The sequence below is a fragment of the Protopterus annectens genome, chromosome 1.part2 (assembly GCF_019279795.1).
Source record: "Protopterus annectens isolate FY-2018-M chromosome 1.part2, PAN1.0, whole genome shotgun sequence".
In the NCBI taxonomy this organism is placed as follows: domain Eukaryota; kingdom Metazoa; phylum Chordata; order Ceratodontiformes; family Protopteridae; genus Protopterus; species Protopterus annectens.
In genome coordinates, this window is record NC_056727.1 from 1,146,904,684 (window position 1) to 1,146,920,473 (window position 15,790).

The 15,790-nt window shown below is 39.5% G+C and overlaps 1 protein-coding gene across 1 annotated transcript in view; it reads right to left on the reverse strand.

Moving 5' to 3' along the window:
• Nucleotides 1-15,790, reverse strand: part of LOC122792267 (angiopoietin-2-like) — a 1,226,949-nt gene that overhangs the window by 503,464 nt on the left and 707,695 nt on the right. The window contains exon 2 of the mRNA XM_044060020.1: nt 9,496-9,639. Coding sequence (XP_043915955.1) covers nt 9,496-9,639 — 144 coding nt within the window. The remainder of the gene's footprint in view (nt 1-9,495; nt 9,640-15,790) is intronic.

The window sequence follows — 15,790 nt, forward strand, 5'->3', positions numbered from 1 at the left end:
ATCAAAGCAATGAAAACCTAACCCTGTTACAAGCTGTCATATATCTAGATGACTCTCAGGGTAATATTACAATAATTATCATTGTAGAAGGTAAAACAATGAAAAAATGATATTGGATAAAAAGCTAGCTAATACTGGGTGAAGTAGTTTCAGTGTGCTTTCTTTATCATATACAGTCCTTCACATGGATGTTAAGTGGAAAATACATATAAAATGTGGGAAACTGCACAGTCCTCTTTAAGCTTAGGTTAGGTGAACAGGAAAATGCAAATGATAGTGAAGGGATATATAGATGAGAGGAACAGATTGGTATATTATTGGTGCAAGCGAGAAAGGGATGTTGGCGGGAGTCAAAGAAGGTGTAAACTAGGGAGATAACAGGTAGGAGACAGAAAAAGAAAAATGTGCTATGTGTAGGATTATCTCATAGCAGTCTGTCTGTCACATGTTGGTGGGATTCACAAATATGAGCAATAGTATTATCACAGGTAGGCTAACTATATGATTTCTTAGGCACTGCTGGGATAGGATCTAGCACAAAAGGTTGGCACATGCCTGATGTAAATGGGTCACTGTAGACTGACAATGACATCACCACACACATGGCACAATTTGATGACACACTGACTCTACCAGCAATGTAACAGTGGTAATATTCACATCACCAACAGCTGAAGGAACTATTTAGGGGCAGGATGAAGCTCCAGCATCACCTGAGTTCATTAAAGGTCATCCCATCAACATCAGCCACCAGCTGTGCTATACAGGTGTTTCCACCTCGGATGGCATCAGAGGGCTGTATTGCCTCAGAGCTGCACTCACATATCATAAAGGAGAGACAAGTAGGTAGTTATCATTGCCACAACTCCAGAAATTTCTCCTGACCTGGGTGTTACCCTTGGCATCAATCAGTGGATGTGCAGGTCAGAGATCCAGACACACCTGTATAATAGTCACACCATGTCAGAGGCAGTGAGTAAGCTGTATGACACTTGCAAAGACTTAAATCAAATGCAAGAACTGAGGGTCATTTTGTATTACATACAGACTGATATGGTATATAGGTACTTAGAGAAGACATATCTGCAGATGACAGTGGAGCTATTTTGCATCCATGTCGATGAGAGAAACTGGCTACCATGGTCATGGTAGGGGATGGATACACATTACACCATCACATGCCAGGGTTACACAGATGTCACCCACCATTCTGTAGATGTCTTCACTTTCCACACTGTCACTGACTGCCTTGAATCCTTACTATAAACATTCCCATATACATGGTTAATGACTTTCTGGCTTCACCATGGACACATCTCACCAGCCAAGCAAATCAGGACCTTGCAGAATGCCACCATGCTCCCATGTATTCATACCATGAGTATCACCTAGCCATGCCCATTCTTTGTATCACGGATGCCAATATTCTGCCAAAACACCACAGTGGTGCCCATTTCAGGTTTCAGAATGCATACACGACGTGGTATGCCATCCTTTATGCAGAATGTCTCCAGTGCTGACATTGCAGGGTCTCCTAACATACCCAGCCAGTGCTCCACCCATGGAAACTCCATGCCATCACTGGAAGATGCGATTTCTAGCTGCCTACAAACTCCTAGAAATGTATGTAGTTACTGCATATGCTACCAATGACTCATTTACCAATGTTAAAATTGCTGGTTCCTTGTCAATGTGCCCCAACCTATCAGTGCAAATGACGATGACTGTGACCACCCACCCCTCTGGCATTTGTGAGTATGATAATGTATGATGCATAGTGTGGCCAGTCAAAGCACTGAAATGCATAGCATGGATGTGTAATGCATAAATCCATTTAATTGTGTTTTCCCTATCATGGTCCATACTTTTAGACCTTTTTAACCAGTGTTATGACATATTATGTCGACCTCTACCTTGCATTAAGTCCTATCACAGCCACTTCCTCCAGAAACATCTCATCTGGATCCTCCTTCAGTGTTGCTACGGATGTATCAGGCAGTGCTATACTTTCCTCATATTGTAACAGTTTGCATAGCACCATGTTATGAAGCATGATGGCTCAGACCACAAATATCTTGCTGCAAAACTTGAGACCATACTGCAGTGTATCATCAATGCATTCAAGCAGTAGAAGTGGCCTTTCAAAAGGTGAAACACATTTGATGTTAACATCCATGGCAGGACAGTGTTATATGCCATCTCTTTAACTGTCTGGGGACTGAAGGTAGATGTCACCATCCACAGTACCAAGGTATATGTTATATCACCTGCAAAACACAAAAGTGTAAGGTATTATGAGTGGTCTGCTACTTATATTCATGAGACTAGCATATCATGGACTCGATGGGTGACAGTATGTGCACCTAGCATCTAGGTCCAGTGGAAAGACAGCTCACATGCAATTCTGCCATGAGTCACACATGTGCCAGAGATTGGAATCATGGGAGCAGCCTGGATGGTACAACGACACATTCTATGTTATAGTGTAAGCACTGTACACCACCTTGTAGTTGATGAAGTGGTGGCATTTCTTGCTGATATACCAGACACCACATGGAGCAGGCAAGGCCTTGTTGGCAATATTGGTGCAGTCAATGGCCATCCAGGACTACAGGGAATCAGGCTATGTCATAGAATATGTACATAAAATAAATACATAATAGGGTTTCTCTCCTTTGCTGTGTTCTGTGTGGATGCCAAATATGCATATCCACATAGTGCAGTATCAGATAAGAAAGTGATGTAAAAGTCATGAGACCAGTGCTTACAAAGATCTTAATGTGTCTCATTTCAGACACTGCAAAAAGACCTTACCACAGATCTTAAGAATGTACCAACCTTCATATCCAGTAGATGTTTTGTGCATCCCCCTTGATTCCATGTGAAAATAGCACATGTCTGCTATCTCCCATATGATGTCTACATCGACATGGTGGCAGTCAGCTATTTTCTGTTCATGCAGGTGATGGCATGTCAGCCACACACAGACAGAAAGAGTCTTCTGTAACTCAGATTGTTGGCAGCACAGGATATCATATACAGTGGCTCCTAAGGCAGCAAGTGACACATGCTCACCAGCTAAAAAGATGTTGTTCCTATCATCTTAGCTCAAGTGATAAATCTGTACACCAAAAAATGATGGTGTTCACAATAGCTGATTGCTGTGGCTCATTGTACTAATTTTATACATTTATGAATCACACGACCATGTTTGATTTCATCATTTGCATATGAGATGGTTTCTATTAGCTTATTGGCAATAATTTGTATATCATTATACCACAATTTGAGTGCAATGCATGCTATGTTCTACGCCCACCAGCATGGTTGTGCTACATTTCTCTGTATCTTTCCATCATCTGCCACATGTCTACCCTCACCATGATATTTCACTTATCACACAGTACTATTTGTTTTGAATGTACCCTAGTGTGTGTGTGTGTGTGTGTGTGTGTGTGTGTGTGTGTGTGTGTGTGTGTGTGTGTGTGTGTGTGTGTGTGTGTGTGTGTGTGTGTGTGCACATGCATGCTGGAAAAGCATTACAGCTTGCATATATATGTCTTTCATTTCTTAGAGTTTTTACCAAAATCTTCACTCTTGTGACTGCTTTTGAGTCAGTGTTGCCTGAAAAATAGTACACTGTTTATGAAACACAGTTCTACAGGTATTTAAGTCTCCATGTCTGGATGTGTTCATTTGCCTGAGTGCAGGTATAGATGCTGAACAACAACTACCTATAGCTCAGAGTTGCAATAAATTTAAATGATCCTTTTTTTTTTTTTTGAGTACCTCATACAACTGAACTTCAGTTTATATTGAAAATGAATGCTACCATGATGATTTTCATGTAACTCCAAAATGTGATTTTTTCAGAAAGTTAATAGTACGTGTAGGTACGTGTAGGTAGGTGTTATACACTACTGGACCCTGTTTACACATGGAATTACACAAGAGCACACAACAGTGTAGGAGACTGGTCCATTAAATTACTATTCAGAAAAAGTCATAGCAATAATCATGGCTACAGCAATGCCCTTCCCTGTTACAATGTTGCACAACAGACAGGTCTAAGCAAAATAGTAGAAGTGTCAAAACATAACCTCTCAGCACATGTGATGCAAAGCAGGAATATCCTTACCGAGAGTGGAGACTTGGACAGAGCAGACAAACCTGTCACTATACGTGATCTTTTCCCTTAATATCCTCTGAAGTTGTTAAGCACCCACCAATGGTAGTATGCATGGCATCAAGTTCTCATCATTATCATAATATGGTGGTAATCTTGGCACTACCAGCATATATAATGATTAATATTCATCACTGAATCACAGTCCTTAGCATGACAATACAGTATTATACAACACTGCCGTATAACATAGTGTGCTGTGTAAACAGTAAAATACAACACTGCCCTATAACATAGTGTACTGTGTATACAGTACCTTACCACACTGCCCTATAACATAGTGTGCTGTGTATACAGTACCATACAGCACTGCCCTATAACAGTGTGCTGTGTATACAGTACCTTACCACACTGCCCTATAACATAGTGTGCTGTGTATACAACACTGTAAAACACTGGCCTATAACATAGTGTGCTGTGTATACAGTACTGTAGAACACTGCCCTATAACATAGTGTGCTGTGTATACAGTACCATACAATACTGCCCTATAACATAGTATGCTGTGCATACAGTACCATACAAGAATGCCCTATAACATAGTGTGCTGTATATACAGTACCGTAAACACTGCCCTATAACATAGTATGCTGTGTATGCAGTACTGTACAACACTGCCCTATAACATAGTGTGCCATGTATACAGTACCGCACAACACTGCCCTGTAACAGTGTGCTGTGTATACAGTACCGTACAACACTACCTATAACATAGTATGCTGTGTATACAGTACCGTACAATACTGCCCTATAACATAGTGTGCTGTGTATACAACACTGCCCTATAAAATAGTGTGTTGTGTATACAGTACTGTACAACACTGCCTTATAATAGAGTGTGCTGTGTATACAGTACCGTACAATACTGCCCTATAACATAGTGTGCTGTGTATACAACACTGCCCTATAACATAGTGTGCTGTGTATACAGTACTGTACGACACTGCCCTACAACATATTGTGCTGTGTATACAGTACCATACAACACTGCCCTATAACATAGTGTGCCATGTATACAGTACCATACAACACTTCCCTATAACAGTGTGCTGTGTATACAGTACCGTACAATACTACCTATAACATAGTATGCTGTGTATACAGTACTGTACAATACTGTCTTATAACATAGTGTGCTGTGTATACAACACTGTTCTATAACATAGTGTGTTGTGTATACAGTACTGTATGACACTGCCTTACAACATAGTGTGCTGTGTATACAGTACCGTACAACACTGCCATATAACATAGTGTGCTGTGTATATGGTACCTTACCACACTGCCCTATAACATAGTATGCTGTGTATACAGTACCATCCAACACTGCCTTATAACATAGTGTGCTATGTATACAGTATTGTACAACACTGCCTTATAACAGAGTGTGCTGTGTATACAGTACCGTACAATACTGCCCTATAACATAGTGTGCTGTGTATACAGTACCATACAACATTGCCCTATAACATAGTGTGCTGTGTATACAGTACCATACAACACTGCCCTATAACATAGTGTGCTGTGTATACAGTACCATACAACACTGCCCTATAACATAGTATGCTGTGTACAGTGACATACAACATGGCCCTATAACATAGTGTGCTGAGTATACAACACTGCCCTATAACATAATGTGCTGTGTATACAGTACTGTACAACACTGCCCCATAACATAAAGTGCTGTGTATACAGTACCGTACGACACTGCCCTATACATAGTGTGCTGTGTATACAACACTACCCTGTAACATAGTGTGCTGTGTATACAGTACCATACAATACTCCCCTGTAACATAGTGTGCTGTGTATACAGTACCGTACAACAGTGCCCTATAACATAGTGTGCTGCGTATACAGTACCATACAATAGTGCCCTATAACATAGTGCGCTGTGTATACAGTACCATACAACACTGCCCTATAACATAGTGAGCAGTGTATACAGTACTGTACAACACTGCCCTATAACATAGTATGCTATGTATACAGTACTGTACAACACTGCCCTATAACATAGTATGCTGTGTAAGTGCCATATACCTTACTTAGTAGTGCTGAGCAGCATGCTATGCTAATCTGAAAATTGGACAGGCACATTCTGTACCCTGAAAAAAGGACCCCACCTTCTATGCATAATAGAATGTGAATGCCCATAAAACAGTGAACTAATGTTAAGCATTGTTATACATGCATTTACAGTGTATGTCATGTCAGTGGTTTGATGTCCTTCTGGCAGGTTGGATTAAGGTGTATACCATAAACATTGAGGTGCTCTGAATGTTACATCTGGGCTGCATAAGAGAACTTATTGTACAACTACAAGTAGTGCTGTCAGTCACCTCAGATCATTTTAGCACATGGGACACACTCCTATGTTCCATTCATAACAATGGGACACCTGTACTGTATATTCTTGCTTACTAGGGCCAGTCTTAGTTTCTGGTCATGTTCTTGTGAAGAAATCTTAATTTTAATTTGCTGGATAAAATTATTTTGTGTTGTCCATATTGTTTTGAAATTCTTCCATTTTGCAAATTAATTCTTGAAGATAGGTGATGAGTTATTGAATATCATTACTTATGAAAAATCTGAAAACAACGTTTTTGAGATCATCTACAGAATAAATAACCATCCAATATAATGCAGTAAAGAATATTATAAAAAAATGAACAAGTGATGAAGTCATTTATACAATTATTTAAATTCCCAGAAGGAAGAACAAGTTACATTTACCGTTTATTTAAATAAATATGAGGAAACCAACTTTTGTGTCAGAAATAACAATTTAGAAGATTATCCAAATATTGCGATTCATCCAGCAGCAGGAATGGAACAATTTTTGTCTCATTGCTCCTTATGCATTTTCAAAGTTCACACCGTCAAATCTTTTTTACATTAATAATCCTAGCAACTATTTTCAACACGTCTTTACTTTTACACCTCTTTCCGGGCTGATTTTGTCATGGCTTCTACAAAACTGATTAAATGAAGGACACATTTCATCTTATGCTTAAAGCACACCTAGGACACGAGGCATTAACATCAGCTTCATCATGCTATTCTACACCTCATGGTTCTCGTTCATGTTTTTCTAGAGTTAAACTGCATTATCAGTCTAGTTGTCATTTTCCATTTTGTTTGGCTCACATTTTTCTTACACATTTAATTTCCTTTGATAATTCCTTTAAATGTATACACATGCATCCTTCCACAACATTCCACAGCTTAGGCCTGCTTATCATAATAACCTGCGTCTTGTTTTGGTATTTCTTATACTACAAGCTCTTCTGTCTGTTGTCATGCAGCAATGATGGCCTTTGGATTAATTTGTCAGATCACTAACTAAAACATTTATATTAATGTATAATCTCTTTAATTCCATGTGTCTTGTGAAGAATAAATGGAACATATGTTGCAAGCTTTTTTTGGGTGCACAGTAATTTTTGAATTTCTTTCTAATTACTGCAACTTTGTCACGATACTCTTTTAAAACATTAAATACCTTAAATACCTCTTCCCACACAGAATGCTTAAATAGGATGCCATGCCTTTTCAAGATTCAAAGTTGTTCTGCTTACAGTGATAAATATATTAAAAAAAAATCCACCCAAATATTGATGTTTGCAAACATTGACATGTTACTATTCATGCTGATCAACAATCTTGGCACATGCAAAACAAAATTTATAAAAACAGCCAAAAACAAAGTTTTTTGCAGGAGGAAGCCACCCTGCACCCCCGCACCTACTACTAATACAGATATACATATATGTGTGTGTGTGTGTGTGTGTGTGTGTGTGTGTGTGTGTGTGTGTGTGTGTATATACATATATACACACATATATTGTACTGAACTTCCGTGCAGTACTCACGGACCTTAGGGTTAGGGCACGGGTCATGGTAAGGGGATAGCCCATAGGGCTATCCTCTTACCATGACCCGTGCCCTAACCCTAAGGTCCGTGATGACTGCAGCACAATGAAGGACATAGCAATGTCCTCCACTATGGTGTGATAGTCACGAACCTTAGGGTTAGGGCATGGGTTAGGGTAAGGGGATAGCTTTACTAACTATTCCCTTACCCTAACCTGTGCCCTAACTCTAAGGTCCATGAGTATCGCACCATAGTGGAGGACATAGATTGTTTTTTGATGTCCTCCACTGTGCTGCAGTACTTTCGGTGAAGTGCACTTTCGTGGAAGTTCACTTTCCTTAAAGTGAACTTTCGCATAAGTGAGGCTTCCTATTACAAGTTTGAAGTTGTGAACTTTCGTTCTTGTAATAGGAATCCATATATATATATATATATATATATATATATATATATATATATATATATATATATATATATATATATATATATATATATATATACAGCTACATATAGATATAGATAGATATATCTATGAATATAGATATATTTAAATATTACGATAAACACGGACAGAGTGCAAAAGCAGTCACCAGTAAAGTAGAAAAGCACTCGGACAGACGTTTACGCCCCAAAAACCTTTAAACCTTGTGCTGTATTGTTAAAGGTTTTTTGAGAGTAAATGGCTGTCGAGTGCTTTTTTACTTTACATACATTTAAATATGTTAAAGGTTAATGCCTTGCTATACTAAGCTGCATGGCATGAGATACACATCTCTAGAATGCTGTCAGGGTAAACACTTCATGGAGGCTGGTAGCATATCAGCATTGTCTGTATTGATTATTCAGCATCCTGATGGAAATCAATAAGTTAAATAATATCCAGTGATACATGCTGGTAATACCAGCTGTATACAATGTAAAATCCAGTTCTTTCTTTCTTGTTTCCAGAGTTTACTTAGCATAGCTTGAAATCTCAAAATGAGCATTTTTTCCCTCCAACAATAATTAATAAATAAACTTGTGCTACTAGGCTGATTGTATTTTCACATGGATGTGTATGCTGGATTTATTCCTCATTTCCTCAAGGTTCATTCTATAGAAAAACACCATAAGCACCAAACAGAGCTTTATTTGACATCAAAAGGTTCAGTCAGGGGAACAATGGAGATGATCTTAGAAAGAGAAGCCAAATGGAAAAATCCAGTTTGGTTAGTAACAGATAATTTCTTAAGCTGTTATTTAGTAAAACAGTGGTTGCCTACTATATATGCATATATTGTTGATAAGACAAATAACTGTAACTATTATTTTATGACAAAAGAATGAAGAATATATTTTGAATGATGCAAGAATTTATAAAAATGATGATGTAGGGCTCCAATTATACACTCTGTTAAATATTAGAAGGGAGAACTGATCTTGTTCTTACCTGGTTTTCCACGTATGTTAAATTACATGTTTGCTCTGTTTTTTGTGTGAGGATTGATGTCATAGCTGCTGTTTGATTCTGTACTGCATTACGCTTGATCTCTGATATTTCGGTCTTTACATTCTCCTCAATATAGTTTTCAAGCTGAAATAAAAATGACAAACATTAGAAGAACATTTACACTGATATGAAGAAAATATAGGTCATCAGACAGAATAAAATGTGATTCATTAAGAAATTAGAAACCTCCTGTCTTACAGTTAATCATATTTTGAATTTAATTTCATGTGATTTTACACACAATAAATGAACAGGATACAGTTTATATGACAGATCAATAATTAGTCACTGGTCTCTCATACTGCTAAAATGTATATTGCAAATAACACAGCCACAGATTACTATTAGTGTTGATGTAGAGGGATTTTCCTCTGTGAAAATTTCCCCAGTTTTATATAATCGGTTCAGAAGTTACTCTACTGCCATACAAGGCAAATCTTACAACTATCACTCTTATGTCTGTCAATAAATGCAGAGGATTCTGTCAGCTACTGCCAAGAACTGAGGTTCTCTATTGTTATTTAACCTCTTGGCTTAGAGGGTTAAGGCTATGAGCTGTAATTTCTATGGTCCCAGGTTTGATTTTCTCAGTCCTGATTTGTCTACAGTGTGACTTTGACCAAGCCACTTAATCAGTCATTCTTTCCAGGTTGTTCCTGAAAGACAACTTGTGTCCAGTGAGACTACCTAATTAATGTGATTATTACCATTATTAGTCAGTAGTACAGGGTTTGATCCCCCCTTCCATCTGTCTGTTGTGTGACTCCTAGCATATTACTAGACCATGAGCTCAGATCACCCTTGAAAAGGGACACTTGTGTCCAGTTGACTTGCCAAGTTAACAAATGGATAAAAAATCCAGAACACTTTAGTGAATCCACTGCTTACAGGTCAAGGTATATAAGACACTGGGATTCAACACTTTACACCCTGATTATTCCGAGTGTACTCTTCTCAGATTCATTCCAGTATAATATAGCTAGCAAGGACAAACAAGATACCAGCATAGCCTACACATTTTAATGAATATCTATATGTATATACACATATGAGTCTACTTCAGTAGACTGGCTGTACACAAGAATGACATTCACAACACCGAGACTGGAAGACCGACAACGGAAATAACTGACAGTTCGAAATCCCAATGCTGAAAACACCATGGGAAACGAGCACGACTGTGTAAGTATGCGATAGTGACGGACATTAGGGTGCAGGTAAGGTAAGTGTGCGACAGTGACGGACCTTAGGGTTAGGGTGCGGGTAAGGTAAGTGTGCGATTGTGATGGACTTTAGGGTTAGGGTGCGGGTAAGGTAAGTGTGAGATAGTGACAGACCTTAGGGTTAGGGTGTGGGTAAGGTAAGTGTGCAATAGTGACGAACTTTAAGGTTAGGTTGCAGGTAAGGTAAGTGTGCGATAGTGACGGACCTTAGGGTTAGGGTGCGGGTAAGGTAAGTGTGCAATAGTGATGGACCTTAGGGTTAGGGTTTGGGTTAAGGTTAGTGCATAGATAGTTGTGTATGTAAGGTTTGCAAGGTTTTTGGTGTGCTTGTGTTGTGTGTGTGTTGTGAGTCAGTGTTATGGTGTTCGGTAATGTGGACTGTCAGTTTTATGTGGTGTCGGTGTTTTGGTGTCGGAGTTTTGGCTGTCGGGTTTGTGGTGTGTCGGTGTAGTGTAGGGGTTCCAGATATATATATATATATATATATATATATATATATATATATATATATATATATATATATACACATACACATATATATATATTTTTTTCTTTTTAAACCAATTTTATTAAATTTTCAATAAAATTGGTTAGTGGCATGTCTTACTGATATGTCATAACAATTCAAGTCAAAGAAGATATATAGTATAACCAACATTAATGCATCGCTCTGTGCAAAAAAGTTGTAAACAAGTATACTTTACAATTTATGAAACACATTAACAGTCATAATAACAAATAAATAAATCTTTTGTTGCAGCCACTAAGACAGTTAATTGCAGGAGAAACTGTTCATATCCTGAAGTCTACATGATATCTTCCATATGTGCTGTTAGAAAATACAGAATTTACAGCAGTAATAATCCACTGCATATGAATTTTAGCTTACTGTTAAACCAGTTTTAACCCCTCAAATCTGTATTACATTCTAGAGTCCAAAGTTACGTAGAGGCAGCTTTCCATCACTGTCCTTATGTCTGTGCCTGCTGCAATTAATTTTAAGACTGGCTCATTTTCCTCAAATCTTGACTATGATTCTAAAATCCTATATTTAGAAATTTCAGAAGTCAGCCTTTATTGGAAGTCTTGCCATCTCCAGAATAACTGAGCACTCTTCTATAGAAAGCACGTTCTTCAGTTTTATTTTGATGAAGAACAGAGCCACACCCAAGTGTCAAGAGACCCAATAGATACTTTCTGTTGTAAGGTACAATATGGGAGTTGATTTATTACAGCTATAACATTGAATAGGTTGGAGGCATGCAGAGTTTAAGTCCAGAATGTCCAGGTTTGATTCAAAGGGCAAAATCTAAAAGTTTAAGCTCACGTACTAGGAGTAATCTACATAAATCCTGCTAGTGACAGCAATGACAGCAATTATACCCACTATCCCAGAAAAAATAAATAAATAATGGTAATTTAAGTTTAATTTTCATGTCTTTCAGCAACTACACTTGTATAAATATATAGTAGTCAGCATTCTCATTGCAGAATAGGGATGGAATCAAAGTGTGAGTTGACTAAAAGAAGTACAGAAAGAAAATGTACTTGCTTGAAAGAGAGAAAGAAATAACCATAAAATAAATAGGTAATAATAAACAGTACAGCTATACATACCAGATCAGTCGAGGCCCAGGTTAACAACGACCACCACCAGTACTGTTGGCCAACAGGGTGCTGGCAGAAATTGGGCTACTGTTGGCCGAAAGAGGAGAAGATGGGTAAGGCATGCCCGAAGGCCGGTAAAGTCTAGGACTGTGGTAGTGTGGGTCGGAACTTTGAATGTTGGCAGTATGACTGGTATAGGGAGAGAGCTAGCTGATATGATGGACCAAAGCAAAGTTGGTATATTGTATGTGCAAGAGATCAGATGGAAGGGGAGCAAGGTTAGGTGTATTGGAAGAGGGTTCAAATTGTTTTATCATGGTGTGGATGGGAGGAGAAACAGCGTAGGGGTTATCCTGAAGGAACAGTATGCTAAGAGTGTTTTGGAGGTAAAAAGAGTGTCAGATAGAGTGATGTTTTTGAAGATGGAAATTGATGGTGTAATGATGAATGTTGTTAGTGCATATGCTCCACAAGTTGGGTGTGCGATGGATGAGAAAGAAACACTTTGGAGTGAGTTAGATGAAGTGGTGATGACTGTACCCAAGGGTGAGAGAGTAGTGATTGGAGCTGATTTCAATGGGCATGTTGGTGAAGGTAACAGAGGGGATGAGGAAGTGATGGGTAGGTATGGTGTTAAGCAAAGGAATGCAGAAGGTCAAATGGTAGTGGATTTTGCGAAAAGGATGGACATGGCCGTGGTGAATACGTATTTTATCAAGAGGGAGGAGCATAGGGTGACATACAAGAGTGGAGGGAGATGCACACAGGTGGATTATATCTTATGCAGAAGGGCCTGTCTGAAGGAGATTGGAGAATGTAAAGTGGTGGCAGAGGAAAGTGTAGTTAGGCAGCATAGGATGGTGGTTTGTAGGATGACATTGGTGATGAAGAAGAGGAGGAGGAGTGAGAGGGCAGCACCAAGGATCAAATGGTGGAAATTGAAAAAGGGTAATTGTGAGGTGGAGTTCAGGGAAGAGTTAAGACAGGGACTAGGTGGCAGTGAAGAGTTACCGAATAGCTGGGTAACTACAGCAGAGCTAGTAAGAGAGATGGCTAGAAAGGTGCTTGGTGTGACATCTGGAAAGAGGAAGGAGGACAAGGAGACCTGGTGGTGGAATGAAGAAGTACAGGAGAGTATACAGAGAAAGAGGTTGGCGAAGAAGAAGCGGAACTGTCAGACAGATGAAGAAAGTAGACAGGAGTATAAGGAGATGAGGTACATGGCAAAGAGAGGTGGCAAAGGCTAAGGATAAGGCTTATGAAGAGTTGTATGAAAGGTTGGACACTAAGGAGGGAGAAAAGGACCTTACCAATTGGCTAAAAAGAGGGACTGAGCTAGTAAAGATGTGCAGCAGGTAAAGGTGATAAAGGATAATGAGGGAAACATACTCACAAGCGAGGAGAGTGTGTTGAGGAGATGGAAAGAGTACTTTGAGGGGTTGATGAATGAAGAGAATGAGAGGGAGAGAAGGTTGGATGATGTGCGGATAGTGAATCATGAAGTGCAGTTGATTAGCAAGGAGGAAGCAAGGCTAGCTATGAAGAAGATGAAGAATGGAAAGGCTGTTGGTCCAGATGACATACCTGTGGAAACATGGAGGTGTTTTTGGAGAGATGGCAGTGGAGTTTTTAACTAAATTGTTTAATAAAATCTTGGAAAGTGAGAGGATGCCTGAGGAATGGAGAAAAAGTGTTTTAGTACCGATTTTTAAGAATAAGGGTGATGTGCAGAGCTGTAGTAACTACAGAGGGATTAAATTGATCAGTCACAGCATGAAGTTATGGGACAGAGTAGTGGAAGCTAGGTTAAGAAGGGAGGTGATGATTAGTGATCAGAAGTATGGTTTCATGCCAGGAAATAGCACTACAGATGCAATGTTTGCTCTGAGAGTGTTGATGGAGAAGTACAGAGAAGGTCAGAAGGAGTTGCATTGTGTCTTTGTGGACTTAGATAAACCATATGAGAGGGTGCCTAGAGAAGAGTTGTGGTATTGTATGAGGAAGTCGGGACTGTCAGAGAAGTATGTAAGAGTGGGACAGGATAGGTACGAGGGTAGTGTGACAGCTGTAAGGTCTGCGGTGGGAGTGACAGATGTGTTTTAGGTGGAGGTGGGATTATATCAATGATCAGCTCTGAGCACTTTCTTATTTGCAGTGGTGATGGACAGGTTGACAGACAAGATCATACAGAAGTCCCCCTGGACTATGATGTTTGCAGATGACATTGTTATCTGTAGTGAGAGTAGGGAACAGGTGGAGGAGATCCTGGAAAGGTGGAGATATGCTCTAGAGAGAAGAGGCATGAAGGTCAGCAGGACTGAGACAGAATATATGTGTCTGGATGAGAGGGAGGATAGAGGAATGGTGAGGATGCAAGGAGTAGAGGTAGCGAAGGTGGATGAGTTTAAATACTCGGGATCAACAGTTTAGAGTAATGTTGAGTGTGGAAGAGAGGTGAAGAAGAGAGTATAGGCAGGATGGGGTGGGTGGAGAAGAGTGTCAGGAGTGATTTGTGACAGACGAGTACCAGTAAGAGTGAAAGGGAAGGTCTACAAGAGGGTAGTGAGACCAGCTATGTTATATGGGTTGGAGACATTGGCACTGACAAAAAGGCAGGAGTCAGAGCTGGACTTGGCCGTGTTAGAGACGTTAAGATTTGCACTGGGTGTGACGAGGGTGGACAGGATTTGGGATAAGTATATTAGAGGGTCAGCCCAGGTTGGAAAGTTTGGAGACAAAGCCAGAGAGGCAAGATTACGCTGGTTTGGACATGTGCTGAGGAGAGATGCAGAGTATATTGGGAAAAAGATACTAAAGATGAAGCTGCCGGGTAACAGGAAAAGAGGAAGGTCTAAGATAAGGTTTATGGATGTGGTGAGAGAGGACATGCAGGTGGTTGGTGTGACAGAGCAAGATCCAGAGGACAGGAAGAAATTAAAACAGATGATCCGCTGTGGTGACCCCTAACGGGAGCAGCCAATAGAAGAAGAATGATTTTTTTCTTCATATTGCTACAGTTCATTGATGCAGTGGGATGGGAGTCAGATGGTCTTAGTGTGTAACTGATTCTGGAGTAAGTGTAAACAATACTGTCAGACAAGCGAGGCACTGCAGGGAATGGTGTGAAGCTAACTGTTAAAGCTAGAGAACTTGACTACACCTGAAACATCCATTACTCCCCTGTAATGCCAAACTCAATGGACCTTAATTGGATTAGAAAACACCATCTAGGTGTGTGTAGCTGGTATTGTACTGTTCTGTGATGGTCTTTTGTGTACATCATTTTCTATGTTGCTGCTTGTTTTGATAAAAATGTGTCTGCTTTATGGTTGTAGCAAGGTTTTGCTATGTCAATGACATCATCTCTTTAAGAATACATTTATTAGGAGCATAGCACTTGATTT